At 43.0% G+C, this 26,344-nt stretch overlaps 1 protein-coding gene across 10 annotated transcripts in view; it reads left to right on the forward strand.

Annotated features, from left to right (window-relative positions):
• Positions 1–26,344, forward strand: part of ARVCF (ARVCF delta catenin family member) — a 201,410-nt gene that overhangs the window by 134,495 nt on the left and 40,571 nt on the right. For all 10 annotated transcript variants that reach the window (XM_042828541.1, XM_042828542.1, XM_042828545.1 and 7 more), the window contains 3 exons: positions 7,689–8,296; positions 15,412–15,911; positions 23,023–23,206. In XM_042828541.1, coding sequence (XP_042684475.1) covers positions 7,689–8,296; positions 15,412–15,911; positions 23,023–23,206 — 1,292 coding nt within the window. The remainder of the gene's footprint in view (positions 1–7,688; positions 8,297–15,411; positions 15,912–23,022; positions 23,207–26,344) is intronic.

Below are 26,344 nucleotides of genomic sequence, written 5' to 3' on the forward strand. Positions count from 1 at the left end.
GCACCCATTCCTTGACTGAGAATTATTTCAGAGTTCGCTTTATTTTACCGACACAGATCACAGCATTGCCCTGCAAACACATGTGGAAGTATGAGACTTAGATGAGATGGAAGGGCATGGAGTAAATGATTTTTACAGCTGGGGAAAATGTGCTTGGAAATGTGTCTTCAAATTAATTACAATTTGTAATAATAGTATGCAATTATACTTTTTCCTCTAGAACCATAAATATCACATTTAAATAAAACAGCAGTATTTACCTTCTGCAACATTATTGTGAATGGAATTTTACTCCTGATGCATTGGGAAAGCTAGGTATATTATCAAGTGACCTGTGCCTCAGGTTCAGAGATGCTGTGTATCTTCTTTTCCTCATGCTGCCTTTTTTAGCCTTCACGTAAGATGAATTTTCAGTCTCTGCTGAGCAGATGCTGCACACTCGCTACTGCCTTGCATGCTTCTGGTATTTCTGCAGCAGTAATACAGCTTGACATTTGGGCCTTGGAAGTTGAGCTGACATGTTCATTAGGTTTTGGTCTTCTGAAAGATCAAGGGTGACTGCTTATTGAAAAACTTCTGAACAACAGTGGTTTTAAAAAAAGACTTTCCAGCTGCTTTTTATGTTAGGAGGTGAACAGAAGTTGTTGCATAAATCAGTGTTTATTTTTCTGGCATTCCAGAATTGTGGCTGTCCTATCTGTTGAGGACGTTGGAGTCTCAGGTTAGAGGGATTGAGCATTGGTGCTCTGAGATCAGTGGGTTCTGCATACACTGAGCATCCATTTAAAAAGTTGTTAGTTAAATGTTGTAACTGTCCTGTTTTCCTTCTGTCGGAAGGAAATGATGGTCTTAAAAAACAAACAGCAAAAAATAACACATTGTGATTAGTCCTTCCAATAATCTGACATTTTTCAGATGTAATTCATTTGAAAGAAAGTCTGCTTTCTTTCTAGTGGCAACAACAGCTGTTCTTTGCAGGAAGGAAGAGGTAAAATTACAGTGGTAATGGACACCTTTTCATATGGACTAATAGTAGTGCATATTTTTAGGAGGCTGTTAGTGCTGCTATGCCAAGGAATAAAATAGCTACGGCCATAAAAATAGAGTGGAGGCCATGCAGTGTTCCCTAGATAACAGAACCACATGAAATAGTTTGAAATAGTTATGCTAATGATAAATTTGTGTCTTTGTCATAACAGAAAAAGTTTAATTTTCTCCTGTGCAGAATACCTGCTGTTTTTCCATCTTCCCAGAGAAAAGTTGAATGGTGGCTCCAAAACAAGCTATTCTGTCTGCATATGGGAAAAAATGCAAAAATGACATCCCTACAAATGCCTTTCCATTTCAAAGAGCTGCATTCTCCTCTCTTAACTGTACTTCATTCCCGATACTGTAGTGTGTTCAGAGCAGGGAGAGGGTGCACAGTAGTCTTCCTCTGGTTTTATGTTGTTTCAGATAATTCTGCTGACCTCTACTTACATAAGAAGGCTGCTCTAAAAGTAATGCCTGCTATTTATGTGGGCCCACGTTGTCAGAGGCACTCACCAGCACTTACTGAACTTTGATGGAGACCAAGCAGCAGCTGTGAGCACAGTGAGTGGTGGGTGGTGCATTTCAGCAGCAGTGACGCTCGGTTGTCTCCACTGGTGCAGATTTTTAGGAGCGTGGCATGCAGCTCTTGTTCATTGCACAGCTGATGGTGGTGGTAGTGCTGACAAGTAGTGTTCTGGAGCTGAGAATTTGCTCTGTCAAACAGTGTTATTGTACTCCTTGCATCTGTTGTAGTTTTCATGGAAATGAACAGGAGGCATTACTTTCAGAGCAACCTGCATTCTATCTGGAGCTGCTACCTAGTTTTTTGTTGCTAAAAAGACCAACTCTTTATATATAAATACAGATTTATATATGTACATATCCAGCTGTTGAGAAAGTGCCACTGAAATGTGAAAACACAGATGGGGTTGGCCTAGCCCTAACTGCTGAAAGAGACCCTGAGTCTGCTGAAGTTGTTGCTGTCTCTGAATGGTTTTGTTTTGACTTCTCCTTGCTCTGATAATATGGCACAGGTTTAACAGCTCTTAGATATGGAAACAAGATCAGATTTTCTTTGTATTTTTATTTAATCACGTTATTTTCAACTTGTGTTGATAGTGAAAGTGAAAATGCAAACCGATGTTGTTGGAAGTCCGTAGCATCGGTTAAGTGTCCTGCAGTTAATTGGCATTGACTTACTATCTCTTTTAGTAGGTATCATCGTGGTGGCTTTGTAGGTCATGCTATTATGTGTTAGTGCCTTGCAGGGAGAATGAAACTTCTTCGCACCTTCTGTGTGGTGACAAAATTCTGACCTTGCTGTTCAGGTGAGGACAGTGAAGGAGGGTTTCTGTGTGATGTGAGATGCAAACCCATCCCCTGGGCAGGCAGTGTGCTGCAGGAGCAGCGTTCCTGCTCTGAGGGGTACATGTGGGGAAGGGGCTGAGGTGCTCAGCCTGGTCAGTGCTGTGCTCTCCTGCACACAGGGTAACTGAGCAGTTTCCATCTCCCAGAGGCTCTGCTTCCTATCTGAGCCTGCACAGCAGTCAGGGCATTTCCACTCTGTCTGGGTTGGGACCTGCCCAGTTTGATGACCTCGAAGTTTGGCTGTCAGGTAAGTTGCCACTGTATTATGACAGTAAAATTACATCCTCAAGACAGAAATTTTATCCTTCCTGGTTTGGTATCTGCCCAGTAGAACAGGCCAATGCAGTTACACATTGCCTTTTAAGACTTGCATAAGGATTGTTCATTTATGTTGCTGTTTGCATAATGGAATTCAGTAAGGAGTGGGACAAGCTGTGGCCTTGATTGTGGTGTCTGCTTTTTATCACTGTGAAGGAATGGCATTTCCTATGAGGGGAATCCTCACGTCTGCTTTCAGCAATAATCTTATCTGTTACTTCATGAGGGTGTTAGTTAATTTGAGATTACTTAGGTTTGTGCTTACACGTTAGGCTTAGTAGAAGTTTTATGCTTTGCTGTTGCACTTAATCTCAGCTTCTTTGGAGAAAGGCTCAGAACCTGTCTTTGTTGTCTCTGTACTTAGAAGGTTCTCCTGGCCATGGGCAGTTGCATTTTCCAGCCTTGTTGTACAAAGCAGGTGGTGCCACACATTGCTTCCCATGACAAAGTTACATAGGCTGTGTTTTTAAGAACTGAAGAGACCAGAGGGATCTTCCAGTGTGTGCTTTCCTTGCTGCATACCCCCTGTGGAGGTGAGACAGCTCCATGTGATTTGGCATGTGTTTTTGGACTGTAAAAGAAAACTTGTTTATTTTTGCTACGCTGTACGAAATAATGCCTATAAATGATTCCCCTTGAACCGCAGCACAGCCAAAGCTATAAATGCTTATGATCCTTTGTGCTGCTGTTCCTCGTTTTCTTGTACAAGTCCCCCCTGTTGTTTGAAAACCATAGTTTACGGAGGTCCTTTCTCCAATAATACATGAAGTAAACCACTTCAGTGCAGAAGCATCGACAGTTTGTGCTTTCCCCCCATGTCTCTGAAGATGCCTGCTGCAGGGAAGCAGGAAGAAGCGTAATAGAATTTAATATTTGACATATTTTAAATAGAGAACATCTGCCTTCTCAAAAATGAGATATCTGAGTAATTTTCCCCCAACTGTTATTACCTTAGTACTGTGCTGGCTAAGTCCCTACATAACATTTGCTGCACAAAAGATGTATCACATAATGCTTCATTTCAGCTTCATAATCTCTCTGGAAGCCAAATACCTATCATACTCCAACAGTGAAAGTCACCTTGGGGAGAGGGCTGCTAGGAGGCTGCTGTGTCAGAGAGGCTGGTTTGAAAGCAGCTGAAGAGAAATGAAGTAAAACAAACAGGATTTGTGTGCTCCTGTTAATGCTTGCTTTATTCTTTCTTTAGGCACCTTTCATATTTATCTTTGTTGAAATGCAAGAAGATTTGAGAGCTCTGGGTCACTTTTATTCATTGAAAAAGATGTTTTATGGTGACAAACTGTAAAATCAATCAGTATACAGAGTTGTTTCATTTCCAGGCCATCCATTTGCCTTGTCTTCTTCATACTGAAGAAGGCCAGGTCTTTCCCAGCAGCGATTATTGCTGCTCTCCTTTCCTAGCAGCAGTAACTGGAAGATGCTCGTGACTTGAACTCTTCTGCTGTGTTGGTGCCAGCTACTCTGAGATGCAGTTCTTTGTAACTTTGCAGAAAATTCAAGAGGAATTAGGTAATAGAGCTGGAATGGATTTCTGCCACAGTTGAGGGTCCTTTGAGAAAGTCAAACACTAAGCTTAAAATTGCAGAGGAAAAACTTGAGCTGTTGTTTTGAAAACCTATGGGGCGAGTTCTTACGCAGCATTTAGTAGAAAGGTAATACCTTCAGACTGCTCGGGCTGATGAATTTTTACAGTCCATAGTTGAAAAATGAGCTCTCGGAAACGTCAGAACACCTTTATCCTTGCACATTCTTTCTCATCTGTTTCTGTTTTATGGCAGTTTCAACAAAATTTTTAGCCGTGTCAGCTTTTATAAAGTACTTAATTCATCAGAGAAAGGGAGAAGTGGGGGGAGTTGGGGGAGGTACAAAAGTGAAAAACAAAAGCCCTCCCTAACGAGGTAGAAAGTGGGAGCTATAAGTACTTGCTGAGATGACAGCAGTGGATGGTGACAGCACTCTTCCACTGAGATCTCAGCGCTGTCTTTCCCCCCTCTGAGCAGTGTGACGTGGAGGAATCTACGTGTACCACCTGTATGTGCAACCAGTGAGTCCAGTGGGTTTCTTCAGGCCTGCTTTCCTCTCGCTTTAAGACAAATAAAAGGACGAGGAGCAGAAAAATACAGACACTGTTTCAAATGTACGGACATTTCCTTTGTGTCTTATAGACAGATGTCTTCCCAGGAACATAACTAATGACATATAGAATAGCAAATGTGTATTTTAAGCATACTCAATCTTTTTGTAGAGAGGCCATCAGAAGCTTTTGACTGGCAGGCTGGGGGACTGTGGCACTGAAGCAGCTGAGCACCCTTTGATTTGTAATCAAGCAAAAAAACTGTTAGGATGGATTTTCTGTAGATAAACGGAGGAAGTCAGATTGCAGTGTCTCGAAGTAACTAGTGTGTCTAAATTGTTCACTACAGCATACCTACAGAGCTGAGTTCATGCTAATAACTGGGTGCATCTGGAGGATCAGGTGGCAGATAAGACCATCTGCTGGGTCTCCCGCTTGGAATTGCTTCGTTTTCTCTGGCTAATGTACTGGTATTAAGGAAACCACAGAAATGTTGGGAGAGAAGATTACTGTGCTGTCAGCTGTCCAAGGCTGCCTCCCCTTTTAAGAAATATAATTGAAACATTCCCTTGAGCTGGATTTCCTGAAATAAAGGTTTATTGTTTTTCTTTTGCTTGGAAGCCTAATAAATGGACCTTCCTCTGTGTGCTGGCTAATTGCTTCCAAAAAGCTTGCCTTTATTGTCCTGTAGGCAGCAACGTCTGTTTATCACATGATAAATCTTCTGTTTCCGTGCTCAACCCTGACAAATGAGGCATAGTGCAAATACTCCCTTGCTCAAAATATGAACAGACTTGATTTGACCCCCCCCTCCCAGAATACCTTTGGCATTATTGGATGCTTTTATGCCATGAGAAATGTGTACTTCTGTGCTAGGGTGAAATGTTCCTTTTTATGTTTCTGACAAAGGTTTCTTGATTGTGCTGATTCCTTCTGCTGTTAATAGTGGGAACGTTCAGTAAATGATGGAGGTGAGGCTGTGCTGACATTGTCAGCTTGTTCTTCTGTGTGCTGGCTGATGCCATGGGAGTCTTTTTGACTAGCACAGCCGCTGGAAACTTGTCTGTGCTCAAATAAACAAAAAAGAGGCAAACTGGGCAAAAACTGCAAACGAATCCTGCTTTCTATGTTCTCTGTACTCTGTAGTAGACAGGAGCATGGTGGAAAAACTGTGTTTAATTAAATGTAAATGAAAGTCACAAATCACGTAGGAATTGATTTTCCAAATGTTCTGATTCTCTACTTATCTTTTTTTGTATATGCATACTATTTGTAGACAGTTGTCCTTGCTCTGACATGACTGTGTTGTGTTACCCCATCCTGTCTGATAACAACAACGATTCTCCAGAAAAATGAGACAGGAGAAAACAAGCAAGTGTCCAAACTGGCAGCAGTGATGGTGGCTGAAGATGTGCCCATAGTGACAGCTTCCTGCAAAGCACCTCTCCAGGGATCTGGAAGGTCAAAGCTTGCTCCTTCTTTTGTGCAGTTGCTGCAAGCATTCATGGTATATTGGGTATCTTGCATTGTCTGGTCTGGAAAATCTTGTGAAAAAATGCACGTGACAAACTGTGCATGCACTGCAGCATATGCCTTGAGAAGGAGAACTTGGAACTCAATTTAGAATGTCTGGCTTCTGTTGAGTAGCGCTGAAAGAAAGGGCTTTGTGTGGTGACAGGAGCACTCTTCTTGGCATTGAGAAAGCTGCTCTTTTGTTCCTTACTGTGCAGAAGTATCAGTTTTCCAACTGCTGAAATGCTATCTTACTTCCTGTTATTCACCTTAACAGTTCACAACCTCAAGAATGCTAAAGCCTGGCCCTTTTTATCCAGTTGTGTCACTCTTTTGCGAAGCTCACGTGTTTCAGGGCTGAAAACATTGCATTTTCTCCTGTTAAAAGATCACTTATGAGCATAGGACTTTGAATAAAACTTTTGTTTCAAACTCACTAGGAGAATGCTGAGCTGTGTCCCACTTGTTTATGTCCACATTACAAAAGGCTACTGTAAGCTGCCCCAAATCTTTTTCATCCCTAAATGTCGTCCAGTTTCATAAATGCCATGGCAGCAGTTGTGCTGGTGCTGAATGGAGAGCTGGAGCATTGTGCTCAGGTAATGAGCAGAAGCCATTGTTGGTTTCTCTGTCAAAAACTGATTACTTTGTAGCTCTTAATTCCTTTTTTTTAAATACTGCAGTGTGCATTTTTAATTAAAAAATGGTGGGGGTGGAAAATAGCATCTTTCTTGAAGCTGACTTACTAAGAAAATCCCTTTGAGAATTTTCAGCTGTGGCCCAAATTAGACACTGAGGTAGTGTTGGTACCTGGCTATGCTTTATTCAGCATTGTGATGGTACTTAATTATGCTGTTGGTGGAGAGCCATTTGTGCTGCTTGCCATCTTGCAGGATTTCATTAACTCATTAGCCTGAAGTATCATTTGCTCACAGATGTCTCTAGGAAAAGAAATACTATTTGGGTGAATTTCTCCTGTTTGGGGTTATCTGTGAAGACGTGAGAGGACGCACCTGGAGCTGCTTCAAGAGATGTACTCCTCTTCTTTTGTTTAGTAGCAGCTTGCCCAATTTGGTGCCAATCCTTATGTTTCAGTGGGAGGCTGCAGGCCACAGTATCTGTATCCAGATGCTCTTGGTGTATGAGTTTCACTCTGCAGTTTCTGTGAAGATGAGTGTTATTTACATATGCCCGTTTCTCTCTAATGCTTGCATTGGAAGCCCAAAATTGCCAGCAGTTTTGTTGTGTGTTCTTCCCAGCATGTAATTCACTTACATGTATTCATTTACTGTTCTGACTCCCTTAAGTCTCATTACATCGTTCATTGAAGAGAAAATTAAGGTATTTGTTTACTACTTCACAGGTCACCAAAATGGTCAAAACAGTCACCACTCGAACAGTGCGCCAGGTCCCGCTTGGACCCGACGGCCTGCCGTCGATGGATGGCTCGTCTCCCATGGGCAGCTACACAGATTCAATAGACAGAAGGTATATGAAGAATGGGGAGCGGTACATCACCCCGCAGGCGTCGTCCACATTGACCAGATCTTACAACAGCTACAATGATTCCTACCCTGACAGCCACGAGGGCCAGTATCGACCTTACATCGGTCATGATGGTTATGGAGACCTAGCAGATAACTATGGCAGCTTGTCACGTGGCGTCAACTACCGTCCTCGCTACGCCTATGTGCCAGGAAACAGCTACCGGCCGGACGACGGGAGCTTCACTTTGCCGAGCAGAAGGGATAACTATGGTCCTGTTGCCCAGCCTCAGGTACCAGTGGGCAGCAGTGTTGACTTGAACCGCTCTCAGCCGGAACGTTTCCAGCCAGAGCCCTATGGGCTGGAGGATGACAACCGCAGCCTTGGGGTAGACGATGAAGGATATGAACTGGATCCGGATTATTCTACTGTGAACCGGAGGACATCTGCAGGTGTGCCAGAGAGAGGAAGACCCCACAAAGGAAGGTAAAAATCTGTTTGTTTCTTAAAGGTTTCCTGCAGCTGTTTTGCTCAGTTGAACATTTGAATTCTGAATGGTCTGGTAAGGGCACGGTTACTTGGCAGAAAAAAAATACAGTGGTTGGATTGCGGTTAATGTAATCATTAGAATGAAATAAACATCTTAAAATCTCATAAATGGGAAAACTGAGGGATGGAAGGAGAGAGGTCTTAGACAAGAGACAAAAAAAAAAACAGTTTGGGGTTGTAGTATACTTGTGATTTTGGCTAGAGAAATAATCAGTATTTCTTCAAAACAACTGTAGGCAAAACCAGCATGTCCTAAACATAGTAGGAAGTTCACCTTCGTGGAGAAGAGGGGACCTGCCCTACTGTGCTGTGATCAAGGCAGAACACATCACTTCATCAGCCTATAAATAACTGCAAAATGCACATGAAATAGAAAAGAGTAATTCTAGTGCTTAAAATCCCTCTTGGTGTGTTTCTGGACCACTTCATTGAGGCTGAATTTAGCAAGAAAAAGATGATTTCATGGAAGTGGGATGGCTTTTTTTCTTCCTCAAGAAGAGGTGTGACTGCACTGAATTTTCCCTGCGCTGTCTCACACTGGCAGGGTGAAAAGGGCTCTTGTAATCTTTGAGACTTCAGGTGGGTCTGGTTATATGTGCACATCTGCCAAACAATTTTGAACAGCTGGTTGGTTGCAGATGAGCTGAAGCTGGTGATGAAGGGATGCTTATTATCAAGAAGCTGCCTGGTGAGGTGCCTGACAGCATCAGCTCCTGCGCCTGTGCTTATCGTACGCCCTCAGCTGTGTGACAAGGTTGTGCTGAACCTCAGTGAAGTACTTCAGCGTTTGTAAGATCAGATTGTTATTTTGTCCTGTCACTGTAAATAAGGGGAGATAAGAGCATCTGTGTTGAACTAAATGTAACTGAAGAGACCAATCACAAATTATTTCTGGTTCAGTCCCCTTCCCAGGAGATGTGCTGTTTTATGCCTTTAGTCGTGCTGTCAGCTCTTGCGTTGGAGGCATGTCTGGGCCTCCTGCACAGGAGGGACGTGGAGGCTGGGAGCAGGTTCAGATGGAGCTCTCCTGCTTGGAGAAGTGACATTGCTTGTGGTTTCATTCATCCTCCTGTAGCTCTATCCCCCTTCATGTTTCTGGAAGTTCATTTCAAAAGGAATCAAGCTCCTGCAAATTTTAATCTATGTTTAAAAAAAATCATAATTAAAAAGAAAATCATAACAAAGAACAGGATGACAAGGCGTATCTGCCAGAACCCTCTTGAGATCCCTTCTGGCATCTTTTCCTGACAGCTTACAACCATTGGGACCATGTCAGAGTTTTGTGGGGCTGAAGTGAATGCCAGCGGCTGCCAGGACACTGTTCTGTTTATCAGGCTGCTGTTTCTGTTTCTCTGCATCTAAGCAAGGTTTGCAGTTCTAGTTAGAGCAGTCAGGCAGCAGTGTTTGTAAAGTTTTATTAACATTCTTCAAACTATATTCATGATAAATAAATGAATGCATTCTTAGAACCTGCCCATTTGCATTTTTAAAATGTATTTTTAAGCATCCCTTTGATTTATTGTTCCTTGCAGCTTGGATAGGACTGATTTACAATTTTTGTTTTACATTCCTTTTGTCGTGAGTTTTTCCATATTTAATATGATCAAGAGAAGTTGACAAGCAATTAGCCTGACTGTGGCAGCAAACCTTAGGTTGTAAGAACGTAAGATTGAGTGAGGGCCTCTTCAGATGTGGCTGCTTTCTGACATTTCAAAGAAACACTTGAGCGATTCAGTAAACCTGTATTTCAGATATGCTACTGATCTGCCAGAAGCTAACGATAACAAGTAGTGCTTTGTGCTAGATGAGGGTAATTACTACCTCATTATTTCTCTCTGGTTTTTGAATGCGGTTATTACTTGAGCGAATGATGAAGTGAACATGGTAAGTTGGTGGCACCTTTGATTTCAAGACGCTGCTGTGTGTGGGGCAGGCCTGGTACTGCTGCCAGCGGGCTCTGCCTCACAGCACTGTGCAGCGCGGGCATCTCCATCACTCAGCTGCATCACACAGCGCCCTCGCTGACCTGCGGCACAAACGTTCTTCCTTCCTTCTCGTCCCTCTGTGTCTGTGGTGCTCATCTCACCCCCAGCCTCCGTTTGAGCCACCTGTGTTTTGTTTTTAATTGGGAAGAATCGTCGTCTCCACAGCATCTGCAGACCAGACAAGTGCAGATACTGCATCTGTTTGCTCTTCCATGCACGTGGATGGGTTTCCTTCTTGTTTTCTTTTGCGCTGAGTCTCTGCTGTAACAGGCATTTTATTCTGAAAGAGGACAACAAATTATGGTGCAGAAAAGGCATTTGGGTGTATTATATTGATCTAATAGTACTCAGATTTATTCGTGATGGCTTTTACGTAGTCCCTTTTTTTCTTTACCTCCCTTTTTCTTCGCTGAGCAGGTTGTCTTCATTAAATAATGCTTATTTTTATGATAGTTTCTAAATATATATAGTCTTATGGTGTTGCCAGGCTTTTTGTATATAGCCCTTTTTAAAAGAGAAGCAGGAAATACTGGATATTTTTCATTTCCAAAAGACACCCCAAGTATTATTTGTGTATTTTTGATCATTACTTTGAATTTGACACAAACGAACAGGAGAAAATGGCCAGTCATAACTAATCTTTTTTTTTAAATCATCGTCTCTCAACACCAAGTCTTTTGCTTTTGCAATGATTTGTTTCCATGGCACATCTCTATGGTTTGTGCATGTACTAGCATCCAGGGGATTTATTTTTCCCTGAAAACTCAGGAGCAGCTATTGCTACTGTGTATTCCAGACCAGACAGGATGTGAATTTTTAATTTTAATGGAATTAACAGCAAAAAAGCTTTCTGCTGCTCAATTTTCCATGGCAGGAGCCTGATTTAAGGGACTGATGGTGCATGTTGCTGGTTATTTCATGAGCAGCTGTCACTGGGAAGTGGGCTGGGTTTTAGGTGAAGGTATTGCAGGATTACTTTTTGTTGTGCAGAGACAGCACAGGAGTATTGCTATCACACGTTTGTTATTCACGTTCTACTTCAGTTTGTCTTATGTTTGCAGACTTTCAGTCAGTATTTCTGGCCTAACTCCTCTTGCATGGAGTATGGCCTCACAGCAGCATGTAGGCTGGCATCCTTAAGGCTGGGGAAAGGTCTGTCCCTGGAAATCAGCCTCTTTGGTTTGGCAGCCAGATGTAAACGTCATGCCACAGCGTAGCCGTGGGATGCTGGGGAGTGTTCAGGGCAGAAGTGTACAGATGTGCTGGGCAGAATGGAGCAAGGCCAAAACGCAATCGGTTTGGAAAGCATTGATGGTTGTTTTCTCAGGCTGCTCTGTAGAGTTTACTTGATATGGGTTCGTTGATACGGATGCAGACAGCAGAAGACAGATGTATGGCTGAGTTTTTTGTGGCAGTCTGCAGTCTGGCTCAGCTCATCCATTAGTAGCTGTTAGGTGGTTTGAGGTGAGGCGATTTGAAGTGGTTTAAACACAGGGCGGCTAACTCAGACTTGCCTGAACAGGGAATTCAGTCCAGCTTTTGAATCCCCTTGCACATCCTTCCATTAGGAAGCAGAGGCTGGTAAAAGTAGGACCCCCTTCTGCAAAGTCTTTGCATCTCTTCTCCATTGCACACGGCTCCCTCCTGAAATCCCAAGCTTTTCTGGTCTTGTATCCTAGCAGACACCAGCTGCAAGCTGTGATGAGCGTAGCTGTTGTATAAATTGACGGGGATTAAATGTGGAAATCCTTCACCTGTTTACTCAAACGTGCCTGTGCTGAAGCCACAAGTAAGATGATAAATCCGCAAGCGCTTTCCCGGATTTTATCTGTGCTAGGACACAATTTGATCAATTCCCTGAGACAGGTGATTAGTGAGACTGACAGCATCCCAGAATCTCAGCTGTTGTGCTGCAGGAGATGGAAGGCAAGATGCTCGCGGTCAGCAGCCCTGGCACACAGTGGGCTGCTCCTGGTGGAGATCTCATCACTGCTCCTCCTGTGCCAAGCAGCTTGCCTTTCTGAGAGCGCTCAGCTGGAGTGCAGGGGGAAAAACCTCAGTTGGTCCTCTCAGTCTGGCTCAGATGATTTCTTTCACTGCTTGGTTGTAAATGTGTTTCTGATTTTACTTGTTTGCTTTCAGAAACTCCTGATAATGTTGTTTAACTCCTGATAATACTTGCAGCTTCTTGCCCCTTGCCTGGTGTGCATTTTTCTTGCCTCAGCTCCCCTGTTAAGGAAGAGGAGATGAGGCTTAACGTGGGCCAGAGCATCTCACCAGCACCAGGAGCAGGGATCCCTTAGTGCCAGGTCAGCCCAGGGCTTTGTGTTCCTTCTGCATGCCACTGCTGTGCCAGTTACTTTCTTGGCAGGCAGTCTTCATGTAGTCTTCGAGGCTACTGAGCGACAGTTGATGTTTAGACCTTCTCTTGCAAAATGCTTCAGGATTTTTTTTGTCCTTAATTTCAGTGTGGACTGGGTGGTGATGTTTTATTCTATTTGATTGCTGTATTTAGTCATATGAGTTGTATGGTACTTACTTCCACCAAGCTTTCCTGTATCGCCCTTTAGTTCATGCTGGAACCTTGGAGTTTCTAGATACTCATTCTGTGTTTGAAGGGCCAAGTATCCAGCTGTTCACTTTGCTGCCTCATAAAGCCGTTGGGTTTGCAGCTTCGCTTTCACCAGTGGTTGGTGAGCTCTTAACACAGTTTTCATACGGAGGTATGTGGAACCTGACTGTGCAGGAATGTTTTAGCCATAGTGTTTCCTATGTGCGTCCTTTCTCTAAAAATGCTTGAGAGATGCTGTTTGTCCTGTTTAAATGTAACTGTCTTGGTGAGCTGAAAAGACCTGTGTGCCAGTTCTTACTGGAGACATGGCCCTGCAGAATCAGGCTGAGATGGGCAGGAGAAGAGCTGTGTATGTGAGGAGTGGAACTGGATGAAAACCTTGTTATTGCTGCTACAGGAGTTAGGTGATGCTCTCTCTGGTCCTGGCAGCATATGAAGTCCTAATTGTGAAGTTTTACTTCAGCAAATGTAATGGAACTGGAGAGCTTTGTATGGCACAGGGGAGAACGGCGTAACGGAGTTAGGATCAGCTGCTCAGTTCTGTTTGTAAGGGTTCAAAGGCAGTAATGGAAGAAAACTGCATCCCAAGATGATAATTATCTTTGTGTATTGCGTGGGTTTGTAGGAGAGAGACCGTTAATTACGCAGATGTAATTGAGGTAGCACAAGGTTACTGTTTAGGCAGCTCCAAGGACTGAGAAGTGCAGAACTGCAGGTACCCATCAAGCAGCAGCTGTGCACAGGGCAATTATTAATCTTATACTTTCACACAGTCATGAAGAATTTAATATGAGGCTGAGCATGAGAAGTGTTTGCTTTTGTTATAGTTTTAATGCTGGTTGTCCCAAACTTGCTCATGTATAAACAAAATATAGCTTAGGGGCTTTGTTATTACTTCTGCCCTGTGTACATGCACAAAAGTAAATATTTTCAAGTTGTTACTTTCTTCTTGGAATGACGAAAGCAGCTTTGTTCTGCTCTGTCCAGACATGGTAAATCACTGCAGAGCAGGTAATGAATTATGCATACACAAATAGTTGCATCAATACAAGGACTTCTCCAGATGCATTCTGAGTTCTGGATGCTGGCCCATTTTATCCCATCATTCAGCTCAGTGCTTAGAACAGCAGCTAACATAACTTGAAGTCACTAGAGGTGCTTTTAGCATCAAAAGCATTAATTGTCCAATGCTAAGTTCAGTCTCCGCCTCTAATTGCACTTCTCCTCGGAGTCTGCTTTAATTAGCAGTCCCATTAGGGGAACAGTGAGCTCCGTTTTGTTTGAGTTCTAGTGCTCTATATTTCCTTATGCATGACATCCACAACTTCAGTAACATCAGCCAGTGCTTAAAAGTCTGTACAGATCATTTTGTAGCAGTTCAAACTACGTACTTGCAGTGCTGAAGTAGGAGCTGACATCTGTCCAGGAGGGGCAGAAGGAGGAAGGCCCGAGCTGCTGCTGGTCGGGAGGAAGGCAAATAACTGCTTGCAGCTGGGAGTACGTGTGCTGCACTTATGTTTGAGATGTGTTGGAAAGGATGAGCTGTTCTCAATTCTGTAGGGTTTTTCTAAATAGTAACCTTAATATATTTTTTTTAATTCTTCCCATCTGTTAGCTTTACTGAGCAGCAAAAGAAGACATAAACCTAGCACGTGAGAAGTCAATTTACCTTAATGTGCAATGAGAGCAGTGGGACGGCAGGATGAAAATAAGAATTTTCTGGGTTTGAGGTAAAAAACAACTGAGCAAATGGGAAGTTTGGCGCAGATCCATCGGTCCCTCGGTCTTCCACCTCAGGCAGGGCTGAGCTTTGAGGCCAAGCCTGGGAGCACAGGATGTGGCTGCCTCTCACTGCCAGCACTGGTCATTCTGCTGCCCTCGTTCACACCTAACAATGAGGAACAAGCAAACTTTGCTCAGGACCAGGCAGTCGCTGTAAGTGAGCTGCAGGCTTCTTCTGCTCCATCTCCCGGGTGTCAGCTTAGGTGTCAGCTCACAGTGGGTGCAGCTCACACACACTGTATTTGTGTGAGCACTGAGTCTTAATGGAAGTGCAGGATCTTCTCTTACTTCCTGAGAGCTGTGGTCTCTTTCTGCCCAGCCTGGAACTCTTTCAATCAGTGTTTTGCTTTGTTGCTGCAGTGATGCATTAAGGAAGCTCAGTGTTTCCTACTAAATGTAATCCAGAGCTAACATAATTGCTTTGCTAAGTGACCAAAGTGAAAGCAATCTGTTTGATGTGCAGCTCCTGTCATTGTCTCACTGCTAGCCAAACAGACAACGTGCTGTAGTCCCTTTGCTCCTGAGTGCTCAGCTATGATTAATTTTCAAGTTATTAGAAATAAATCACTTGAAAATGTAAATATGTTGTCCGGGATGATGTTTGTGGTATTAAAGGGTTTTATCACAGCTGAAATCTCCATATTGACTTGGAGGCACAGAATGTTTAAATTATATAAATTTTTCCTTTCTCTCGGGACTGTTGCTTCTTACAGGGGCTACGATGACCCCATTGAGACAGAGATGGTGGAAGAGAGGATCCCATACCTCCATGGCAGCTACGCAGCACCGCTGGCCCAGCCAGAGCGAGGAAGCATGGCCAGCATCGACCGCCTGGGGAAGCGCTCCCCCTCTATTGACAGCATTCGCAAGGACCCCAGGTGGAGGGACCCTGACCTCCCTGAAGTCATTGCCATGCTCAGCCACCCTATCGACCCGGTCAAGTCTAACGCCGCTGCCTACTTGCAGCACTTGTGCTACGAGAATGATAAAATCAAGAAGGACGTGAGGCACCTTAAGGGGATCCCCATCCTGGTGGGCCTGCTCGATCATCCAAAGCCAGAGGTCCATCGCAAAGCCTGCGGGGCCCTCAGGAACATCTCCTATGGCAAGGATAACGAAAACAAGGTGGCTATAAAGAACTGTGACGGGATCCCTGCTTTGATCAGACTCTTGCGAAAAACAAATGACATGGAAGTCAGAGAGCTAATTACAGGTCAGTGTCTGTAGTTTCTTTAATAAATTACTCTTTAGAGGAGTCTTTCCAGTTTCAAGAACAAGGATTTCTGGAGAGGAGGAGGTTGCATTTAGATCACTGGCTGCAGCTGTTTGTTTAGCTGTACTATGTCTGAGGCTTATGCCTCCTTTAGGTGGAATGCACAATCATCTGTAGATGTAGCACGCTGGTTTTCCTGAGTACTGAGGGTGCTGCTTGGACGTAGCTTGTGGTTGGGCATCTGAAGCTTCAAATGATGCTGTGAGCTATTGCTATAAGCTATAGCAATACCTTTGACAGATAATTTGTACTGCCCTTGCCCTCAATATGTTATAATCATGAGGTAAGATATGCTAATCTAAAACTTTCCAAGTTAATCTCTACTAGACAATCCTGCTGCCATGTCCTATCTACTCTGTACTGATAGGTTGGTCTCCTCAGCAGCATGTCCTGCCCTGGTGTTGATCTGAGGCTACGTATAAATCACTGCATGCCTGTGGCTGAGAATGAGGAGATGCACTAGTGGACGTGTGGGTTGTTCATTACAATTGGGAAAGGGAGAATGATATCTTTAGGATACTGAGTTCTTGCATGCTTTCCAGGGATTTTTCAATCACTTAGAACTCCATTATTCAGCCTATTTTATTTGAACTTAGTCTTGGACACAGTCCAAAAGGAGTAATAAAGTATATGCCAAGTTTCAAAGTTCAGCCATTAAGTGGAAGAAGGTGAAAAAGTGTGTCAGCTCTTAAACTATGGAGAAATACATTGTTCTTCATCCTCCCATAACTCATGAGGATTGAGATGGATTTCTCTTTCTTTCTCAGAAGCAGGAGGGAAAACCTGGGGAGCTGCAGTGAATTTCAGTGCCAGAAAAAAATATTTTGCCACAAAAAATGGATCCAGGACTGAAACTGTTTAGCTACCTTATCTGTGTAGGGCTGTCCAAGCAGCCCCTATAGCAAATGTGGATTAAGCCATTTGAAGTAAACATCGTAATTCTATAATCGCCTCAAAAATATGGCAGCTGTCCAGATTTTTACTGGTCATCGTAATTCTCTGAGATGAGCAGTGACTTTGGGTGTTCCAACTGTTCTTCTCCCACCATTTATAACATACTTAGAAAACCAGGTCTAAAGACAATGTGGGTGGGTTTTTTTCCCCAGTCCTTTTCTGTGCAGCTGGTAGAGGAGAGCTCTCAGTAGCGTGCATTGCTTTGATTGCTCTGTGTGCTTTGTCTCTTAATGTGGAAGCTCTGTAGGTAGTATTTACATAACACTTGTTGCGCTCATTTAGTATGATGACTTTATTTAAATTTAAAAAAAAAAAAAAAGAGTTTCTGTTTATCTGCTGTTCTAGTTTACCAAAAACTCATTTCTGGAGTGCTGGGAAGGAATACATTTATTTCTTTAGATTTGAGAAAGGAGAAACCAGTCTGTAATTTACTCTGAAGGAACATCATTATAGTGCTAAGCGGTAATCAGTCACTTTTGAGATGGCAGAAACAAACTGGTTGTTTTTCCTTTTTATTCTAAATGGCGACTGCCTCCATTTCCAGTTGATTTATTAGATTTGCAATTCAAATAAATTTTATTTGACAGCACCTCCTGCTAATTAAATATAGTATTTTTGTTCCACTCCTTTTTTGCTATTTAAAGCTCTTTATTTCCCTTCCCTGAGAAGCACCAGGAATATTGAAGGCCTTAACCTAAGCAGATGTCCAGCAACAGATGATATGCATTTAATCTCCTCCTAACCAGGAGTGGCTTCAGTCCACTTCTAAAATGACATCACCAGATCCGGTGTGAGACATTCAAGCATCCGTACAGAAGAGAAGAGTATTCCAGCAATGCTTCTGTAACTGATGCTGGAGTGCTTTGCAGCCAGCATTTGAACCCCAGCTGAAGGTGTGGAACCGTCCACCCAGAAATGAGCTCCAAAAGGCAGCATGTCCAAGGTTGGCATGGGCACGCTGACTTCCTGCATTTTACTGTTCCTTTAAACCCAGCTCTGACTGCTTTCCGAAAGCTGAATCGTCATCACCAGCAGGTTATCCCAGATGTGGATGACTGAAATAATCCTGCTTTCCAAAGAGATTTCAGTACTTTGAAGATTTAAATAATTCAGGTGCCCAAATGCAGAGCGCTTCCATGCGGTCTTTTGATTCTCCAGCTGCAGGGCACTGCCTGCCTGCAGGACCGGCGGTGCGTGGCAGGTTACTGCAGGGGTCATGCTCTGCAACTGAGGATGATTTCTGGCTGAATCCTGTGTCACTCTGCTTTGTGAGTCCCGGGCTTCTCTGCAGTTCCAGGGCCTCTCATTAATGTGGTGATCTGATGCAGTGGCCGCAGCTGTGCAGAGCATTGTGAGTGGTGCAGCCAGCTGGGGCTGCTCACCGGCTAACGGGCAGAGAGCCAGAGCAGTGCACTGGAGAGGCAGAGGCAGTTGCAGGGCAGCACGAGGAGGGAATCGGGTGTGTGTTCATGCTGAGTGCATGAGACTTGGTGTGTCAGAAGTGCGTTTGCTTGACTGTTGCCTAGAATATGCTTTTTGGAGAGCCTAAGTTAAATATATCGATGTGCGAGTTCGGAAGCAGATTGAGTACACTGCTATGGCACTACTGTCAGATTGAGCAAGTTTGTAGCATTTTTCTCTTTCAGATAATACACTTTTAAGTGGAGTTGAAACCTCTAGGTTAATGTCACAGCTGTCTTACCAACTGTTCCTGATTTATCTGCAAATGGCATTGAAACATGATGTCCATCCAGGTCACACAAATACGTGGAGCGTTTAAAAGTACTCACAAAACTCAAGATGCAATCATAAAATAGCATAGATCTCACTTTTCTTACTTGGCTCCATCTACTGCACTGAGGAAAGCTTGTTTTCATATCCATAAGTAAGTCACGAGTCGTGTCGTGGTGAGAAATGTTCTGCAGAACCATCCCTTGCCATCCCTCTCTTGTCTTGGCACTGTGCTGCTGAATTCTCAGTGGATCGTTTTCATGATAACTGAAGGGGAAATGAGGATTAAGCTGATAAGGAAAGAAATCTGTTCTGATTGGGAAAGCTGTAAGCATTTTTTTATCTTGAGTGATAAGGGTTTTTTTCCACAGAGCAAATGTTCCTATCAGATATGCAAGACCAAAATTCTATTACGTTCTTAGAAAAGTGATCAGAGGTTGGTAGCATTTTGCTACCAAATTTTGCTCTTTGTGAGAAAGTTGAAAGTAATTCTGTTGTTTAATGGCATTGAGCAGATTCTAAATGGCGCAGAACATGAATTTTCTGATGCTGTGTATTGCTGGACTGGTTTTAATTGACAAACGGTTGACCTTCGAAATGCTGTGTGAAGGGTATATGTTGATCTAGTACTGTAATAGAATCTTTCAGGTGGATCAGCTCACACAGTGTTCACACCTGCTGGCCATCCTCACATGTTAAGATCCCGTTAGCTGATATGGCACTAATTTCTCTTTGAAGTACTGTGCTGTCCTGAACGTGAAGATCCCATTTTCTGTTAGAAGGCTGTCAGAAGAACGACCCACTTCATTCGGTACAGACCATAAGAAAGTGGTTTTACTCTTCATTTGAACTAATTTCGTGGTGACGGTGGATTTTTTGTAAATAAGCAAGCACAGCAGTCTAAGATTTGCCGTGGATTTTGGAAGGCAGTAGCATCGTTGGTACTCCAGCACGACTTGTTTAGAAACCTTTGCGCAGTTAGCTCCAAGGAGGCAGAGATCTAGGAAATTGCCTATGGCCCTAATCACGTCTAATATGGCATACGTTGTGTAGCTATGTTTTTAGCTTATAGAACTTCTGAGATATTTTTATGACAATCAGTGTTTTCGCAATAAAGACGTGTAGCTGTTGTCCCTGCCTAACATGCTGCAAAAGTGGAGGTAATGACTGCAGTTAGAAATATGTAAGTACTCTGCAAATAGTGCTTAAGAACATAATGAAGAGTCGATCATGATTGTGATTGTCTTCTGAAATGCAGTAGTTCATTATTGAGCCCTAAAATTCTTCCAGTCTCTGGTCCAAAAAAAAGCAGATCCTTGTGAAAGCATGTGGAAAATACAGATAACTTCCCTTCCTTTACGCTGCTGCGTTGACTTCATTTCTCTCGAGCACTATTTGGTTGAATTGATTAAAAAAGTTTTAAAAGCAGTGTTTCTAGCTTGTTAGCTCATTGCTATGTTATGCCAACAGAGGCAGGGAAGGATTCTCACAAGGTGCATGTCAAATTTACAGTTGTTTCTTTTCATTCTGATTTTCTCACTGTTAAAATCTGCAGCCTGATAAGATTTGCTGTTTAAGTTTTCGTGGCTGTCCCTGTCTGTGTCTTCACTATGTGATTTGTTCCCTGAAAGGATGCTGGGATTTACATCTCTTATTTCATAACTGTGAATCACAAAAGCTGTACCCCTTCTGTGGGATGTTTTCCCCATAGTCAGCCTCAAATCTGCCCTTTTTCCCTGGCTCTGGAGCCTCAGGGCTCCCTCGTCATTCTTGTTTATCTTGAGCTATCTTTCTGTCACGTGCTGTACATTTTCCTTCGCTAAATGCTGTTCAACAGGCAAATTCCTTTGGTTTTCCCCCCATGCAACCACAAAAATGTGTTTTGACATTTCTGACTAATTTGAAGAGGTTTCTGCAATGTATTTTTCATAAGACCGTGTTTTGTCATTCTTCTTAGTTTGTTGGTATTTTCTGTGAAACATTTGAGAGGTGAGTAAAAGGCACACGTGCCAGCCGAGGTTTGTTTCCTCAGAGGAAAGGCTTTCTGCACAGCTTCAGCTCCAGTAGGCGTTTGAGGACAAGGAGATTGACGGTCAAAAAAAGGAGATTGACGTCTGCTTCTGACAGTTTTATTGCACAAATTGTATTCAAACTTTTAGTAAGAATTCCGGGTGAGTGTAGGAGATGCTTTCATAGGCTTGTGGGGCTCTGTTGGCCTGGATGGTGTCAGTAACATTAGTGGGATTCACCTGTGTTGGTTGTAGGTTGGCACAGTTGTGATGTGTCATTTCTACAGTGCAGTGAGAATACTGCTGGAACCCAGCTGGATTTAATCTCTTGGACTAACTACTGGAGAATGAGGATGTAGAAGTGGGGGAATATGGAAATGACAACTTTATTGTATAGATTTGGGTTGGGGTTACCGAAATTTAAACACAAATCTGTAAGTGTGAAAATGAGCCAAAGATTTTTTGAGCACTGAAAAACTTCTGAATAGTCTCTGTTATTAGAGCTTGTGGAAGTTTTGTAGGTATTTTTGTCTTTTTAAGTCTGCCTGGTGGTTCTTAAGCACTGAAATTTGCCTTTGTAGTCTCATGATACAGACAACAAATTTTTGTCACTTCTTCAAGAAAGAGGGAAGGGCAGAATCTCATTTCAGATGCAAGAGAAATTTGTGTGTTTAAGGTTGGAGCTCTTAAATACAAAGGGCTGTCAGTTTTTAAAACTTCACCTTTTCAAAAGAGAAGAAACGTGGTGTCCCTGAACACTGTGCTGGTTCCTCAATTGTTGCCATCTTCTTCTGCTGCTGTTTTTTGAGCACTGCAAATACCAAATGCTTCACCCACAACCCAGTGGAGGAGCCCTACTTTATCCTGTTTAGCTTTCTGGGACGTATCCATCTCGTCCAGTGCTGGGTGTTCTCATTTTGTGTTTGACTTTCAGAAGTTCTGAGCCAGCAATGCATTTAAGGGCCTATTGGTGTATCTGTGAAAAATGAAGTAAAAAATAAGTAGTTCAAAAAAGCAGTGTTTTGTATCATCTTCTAAAAAGATGCAAAGATGAACACACTGTGTTCATCCTGTTCTCTCATCCCCTCGGTCTGAACGGATGCCTGGATTTTGTAAAGAGCACTTTGAAATGGAGACAGCACAGTGTGAGACTTCAGAGACTCTGCTAATCGCCGGCCCCTGAGCTTATCACAGAAGTGCCACTTGCTACTCGGATGGAGATAAAATTCCTTTTCCACACGGTGCTTGTCATGACCCTATACGGATAATGCTCTGGTCTGAGAGAAGGACGTTTGGTGTTGGACACGTCTTGCCGTGGCTGTGAAGGATTGCTCCCACGGGTGGCAGCTCCTCCTGCCTGTGCTGGCGCTATCTACAGCTCATACAGTAAGGTGCTCAAATTCACTTAGAAAAGGCATCCCATCACCTCTGGGGAATGCTTTTCCATTCAGTTTATTGGAATTTTTGCTGGTCTTCACAGTGCTTGGAGGTCAACGGTGAGACCTGGCTGCCTCCAAGTGTTGCTACTGCTTGTTGCTCAGCACCGCCGGGCTGCACTGTGCTGAGAGTTCTCTCTAAAGCAGATCTTTTCCAGTCCTTCATAAGCCTGAACTGTCTGCACAGCAATGCAGGTCTGCTGGAAATTTGCATCCTGTATCTAAAATGGGATGTTTTTACAGGTGTAAGGCTGTTGTGTCATTTTCATGCTTGACATCTTTCTACTTGAGCTCCTAAGTGAGGCAGGAATGGGAAGGCAGCAGGGCAGTTCTGAGTAGCTGCTTCTTCAGGGAATTTTATGCCTATGGCACGTGGTGATTGGAATGCAGATATTGCCTCTGACAGCAAGATGTGGAAGTAAATAATAGAGAGGAGTCTTGAGTGAAATACTGTCTTGTGCAGAGAATAAGTGTAAGATCAATGACCCTCCATAAATTCAGCCATGTTTTTAAGACTTGCTTTTAAGACCTGTCTGCTTCACTGGATCAATTTTTGCATTTTGAGGTATAGCCAGACTTAACAATATCAAAATTTGCGTATATCAGGAGTGCCCCATCAATCTCCAGTAGCACATTGTGTTTATGTACTCTGTCGTGAGACTTAATAAATTGAACAATATCTGTATCTTGGTAAGTGCTTCCACACTGCGGAAATTCTTCCATTGCAGCAACTGTGGAGTGTTCACTGGGCTGTGTGCTTCCTCTGACCTCCCATCGAGTGGTTTTACTGAATGTCTTACTAGTTTTATCATATAGCTTTCTAGTGATTCTCTGTAAACTTAATGGTTCTATGTAATCTAGAAATTAAAAGTCATTATTATTGCCTTGTTATTTGTTTAAAAATCACTTTTCCTCCTGAAGGCACTCTATGGAATTTGTCTTCCTATGAGCCCCTGAAGATGGTCATCATCAACCATGGCCTGCAGACGCTCACCAACGAGGTGATTATACCCCATTCTGGCTGGGAGAGTGAGCCCAACGAGGACTCGAAGCCTCGCGATGCTGAGTGGACAACTGTCTTCAAGAACACTTCTGGTTGCTTACGGTAAGGTAGAGCTCTGATGTATTCATCTGTTGTTCACCATATCCTGCACATAGGATCTTTTTTATATTAGTTTTATTTGGAATAAAATACCATACATGTTCAGTTTTTGCAAAGAAATCTCCTTTTGGTAGCCACAATAACAGAGCTGGAGGTACTTTGTCACATGGACCTTACCAGTGGAAGTCTGCCCAGTGATGTCTGTGTTAAGAGCAGGTGATTGAGCCACATTTGAGAGGCTCTCTGTAGTGAGGTGTTTAATGCAATGGGGAGTGACCAAGGCACAAGGTCAACCACCAAGCTGAGTGCAGCATAAGTATGTTCTAGTGCAACCTGTACCATAAGTACTGAGAATCATACATTCATTTACCTATTGTAGGAATGTCTGGTATTTGTACACATTTTGAGCGTGTTCTTTGTTTCCCCTGATGGTGTTATTTATTTTAAGTGTGCTTTCAGACAGCTCCCTTTCTCTTCTTGTACTACTGAACATTTCTAATACTTCAGATATTTCCTGGAAAGGACTTTTTCTGGTTAGAAATGGTATTTGAATTTCTGAGGGCACCTTATGCCTTTTAGAGTACATGCTGGTTGTTGGGGTCTGGAGGAGTCCTAACGCAGTTGGAAAAGCCTGGGGAGTCAATGTTCCCTAAATACTGACTCTTGCACTTTGCTTTTCTCAGAGATAAAATAGTGGAGATGTCCTGTTGCATTTTTTCAGCTTCATGCTGAAGTGAGGTAGTTTGAATGAAGCTAATAAAGATTTTTCATTGTTCCTTCTGTTGCTCTGAAGTATTCTTCTGTTAAATTTCTACTGATTAATGCATCTTCAGAACTTGGTTCATTTCTGTTTCTTGGGTTTGTGTTCTCCAAATTGCAGTAACTGTTCCCCTGAGCAACTTCACAAATGAAGAAAGTAATGAATGTGTTCTGCAAGGGCCCATTACTGAAATTATTTGCCATCCTGCTAGAGGCTGTGGTCCTTTAGGTAGATTCCAGACAAGACAAGGCCTTTCCTTACCAGTGCCTCATTTTCTGATGGTGTTGCACAAGAGCAAATTAGTGGTGATGGGGAATAAAAGGATTATTTGAGTGAATATAAGATTCTCCAAGAAGTGTAGACAGTAGATTGATCGTTAATAAACTAACCTGATGCACATCGTAAATCTGTGTTAGTATGTGCAGTGTTCTGATCCACTTGAAAGTCTAAATTCCACAAGAACTTTTTTCAAGTAAGGTGCATGTTTTACAGAACACAGAAGCAGCATACACCACTTTAGCTGTTTCCTTTTCCTGAGGCTAATGGAGAGGGACGCAAAGCACAGCATTACTGAGACAAGTTAGTTAGAGAATTCCTCTCCTGATACTTTGAGTGGTCCTGTTTTTAAAAAGTCTGTTCAAATATGTGAAGATGGTCAGAAATTGGTGACTACTTCTGTTGTTGAGGGGCAGGATGTGCTGCATCTGTAGTTTCTGCTGTAGCCATGTGTGATTAAGCACTTCCTGGTGGAAGGTTTGAAGCTTTGCTCAGATGTGAGGCAGGGTGGTTTTCATACCTGAAAGTAACTGCTCGGTTTAAGTGGGGACTTGATGGCAGGTTAGTGGGGAAAGGTAATCTGTAAAGGGTGGTTTATTTGCTATGCTGCAGGGAGACCAGCCCCTTACCTGGTTGGGAGAATTGTTTTCTTATTTCCTCACTGTAAGAGAAAGTAAGATTAAATGAGTCTGGGACAGCAGGCAAAGATGCAGAAGAAGGAGAGAGATGAGCTGCCTTTCACTTGACGTATTTCTTATTGCGTTATAGGTGGTATTACATAGCTTTTGCAGAGCCACTTCCAAGATAATTTTGCACTCCTTTCTCCAGCTGTGTCCAAGACATGGAGGTGCTTTAGGAGGAGGAAACAAGTCGAATTGCTGTCGAATTGTGGTGGAGCTCAGCAGTGTGTTCACTGCCATCCCACCCTGCCAGAGCTCTGTGCTGTGCTGCAGGGCAGCTGTGCAGGCCGGTGGGCTGGGAGCAGAGCTGCAGTCACCTAACCTGTTCTGTTTTCTGTGTACGTGTCCACTGTGATTCTTAGTTTTCTGGAAGCAGTGAAGATTTTACTGGTTGAAAAGTTAGATTCATTTTGGGCTTAATTGCTTCTTCTGCCTAATTAATTTTCTTAGATGTTTTTTCAATTGTAGGAGGATGGAGTAGAACTTAATTCCTATATTGCCAGCTTTCTAGCCTGTTTCTTGCTCCAAACTGACCTGCTGTCAACAAATACTAAATGAATTAATTTGCATAGTAAACAGATGCAAAATATTCTTTTTTTCCAGGCTACCATCTGTGGTTGCAGCATTTCTTGTCAGTTCTCCAAGAACGCAGAAATTCACATTCACAAGTAGCCTTGAGGCTCTGAGACCTGGCTGTGCGTGTGCAAACAGACTGCACCCACCTGACTGCCACTCAGACGTGCATTCTTCAGGTTGAAGCTGCACATAGCAGCTTGCTCAACACCAGCTGCTGGGAAGAGGGGGGTGACCTGGTGTTTAGGGGAGCAACGGAGACTTGAGAAACATGGAGTTAATTGCTGTTCTGACATAACTTCAGCAAGATTAGAAACATTTTTGTGGTCTGCTTAGTATCACTGCTTCTTTCTGATTTGGGTGACATTCAGACTCCAAAGCACCTGATGAGTGGATCAGTCATCTTCACTTTTCTTCCCTTCACTTGAGATTTGCACTTCAGCCCGTGAGGCTGGTAAATAGCAGTAGTTGGAATCTTGTCAGGTGGTTGGTCCTAGGGATTGTAACGGAATGAAAACCTCCAGTAGGCATAAATGAAAATGCTGTTCTGTGAAAACAAAAGCTGAGAATTGTGGCAAGTGTGAAACAGTGTTTGCTGACATGAAATAAGGAATCAGTAGATTGGGAGCCAAAAATAAAAATCATCTCTCCAGTGTGGGAAATGATGTGTGAGTGTGTGGTTTCTCGTTACATTAATTTTACTTCAGGGGAAATAGGGCCACAGGTGCTTGATGGCAAATCATTAATATATTGAATGTAGTGTTCTGTATGAGCTTTGAGGAATAAAGCTTTGAGGCTTTTCTGAAGAGGATGGAATGTTTGATGTATGTGTGTGTGCATCTTGTATATATA

Source organism: Centrocercus urophasianus, unplaced genomic scaffold (assembly GCF_019232065.1).
Source record: "Centrocercus urophasianus isolate 14NV4802_14NV808 unplaced genomic scaffold, USGS_Curo_1.0 seq_30, whole genome shotgun sequence".
Lineage (NCBI taxonomy): Eukaryota > Metazoa > Chordata > Aves > Galliformes > Phasianidae > Centrocercus > Centrocercus urophasianus.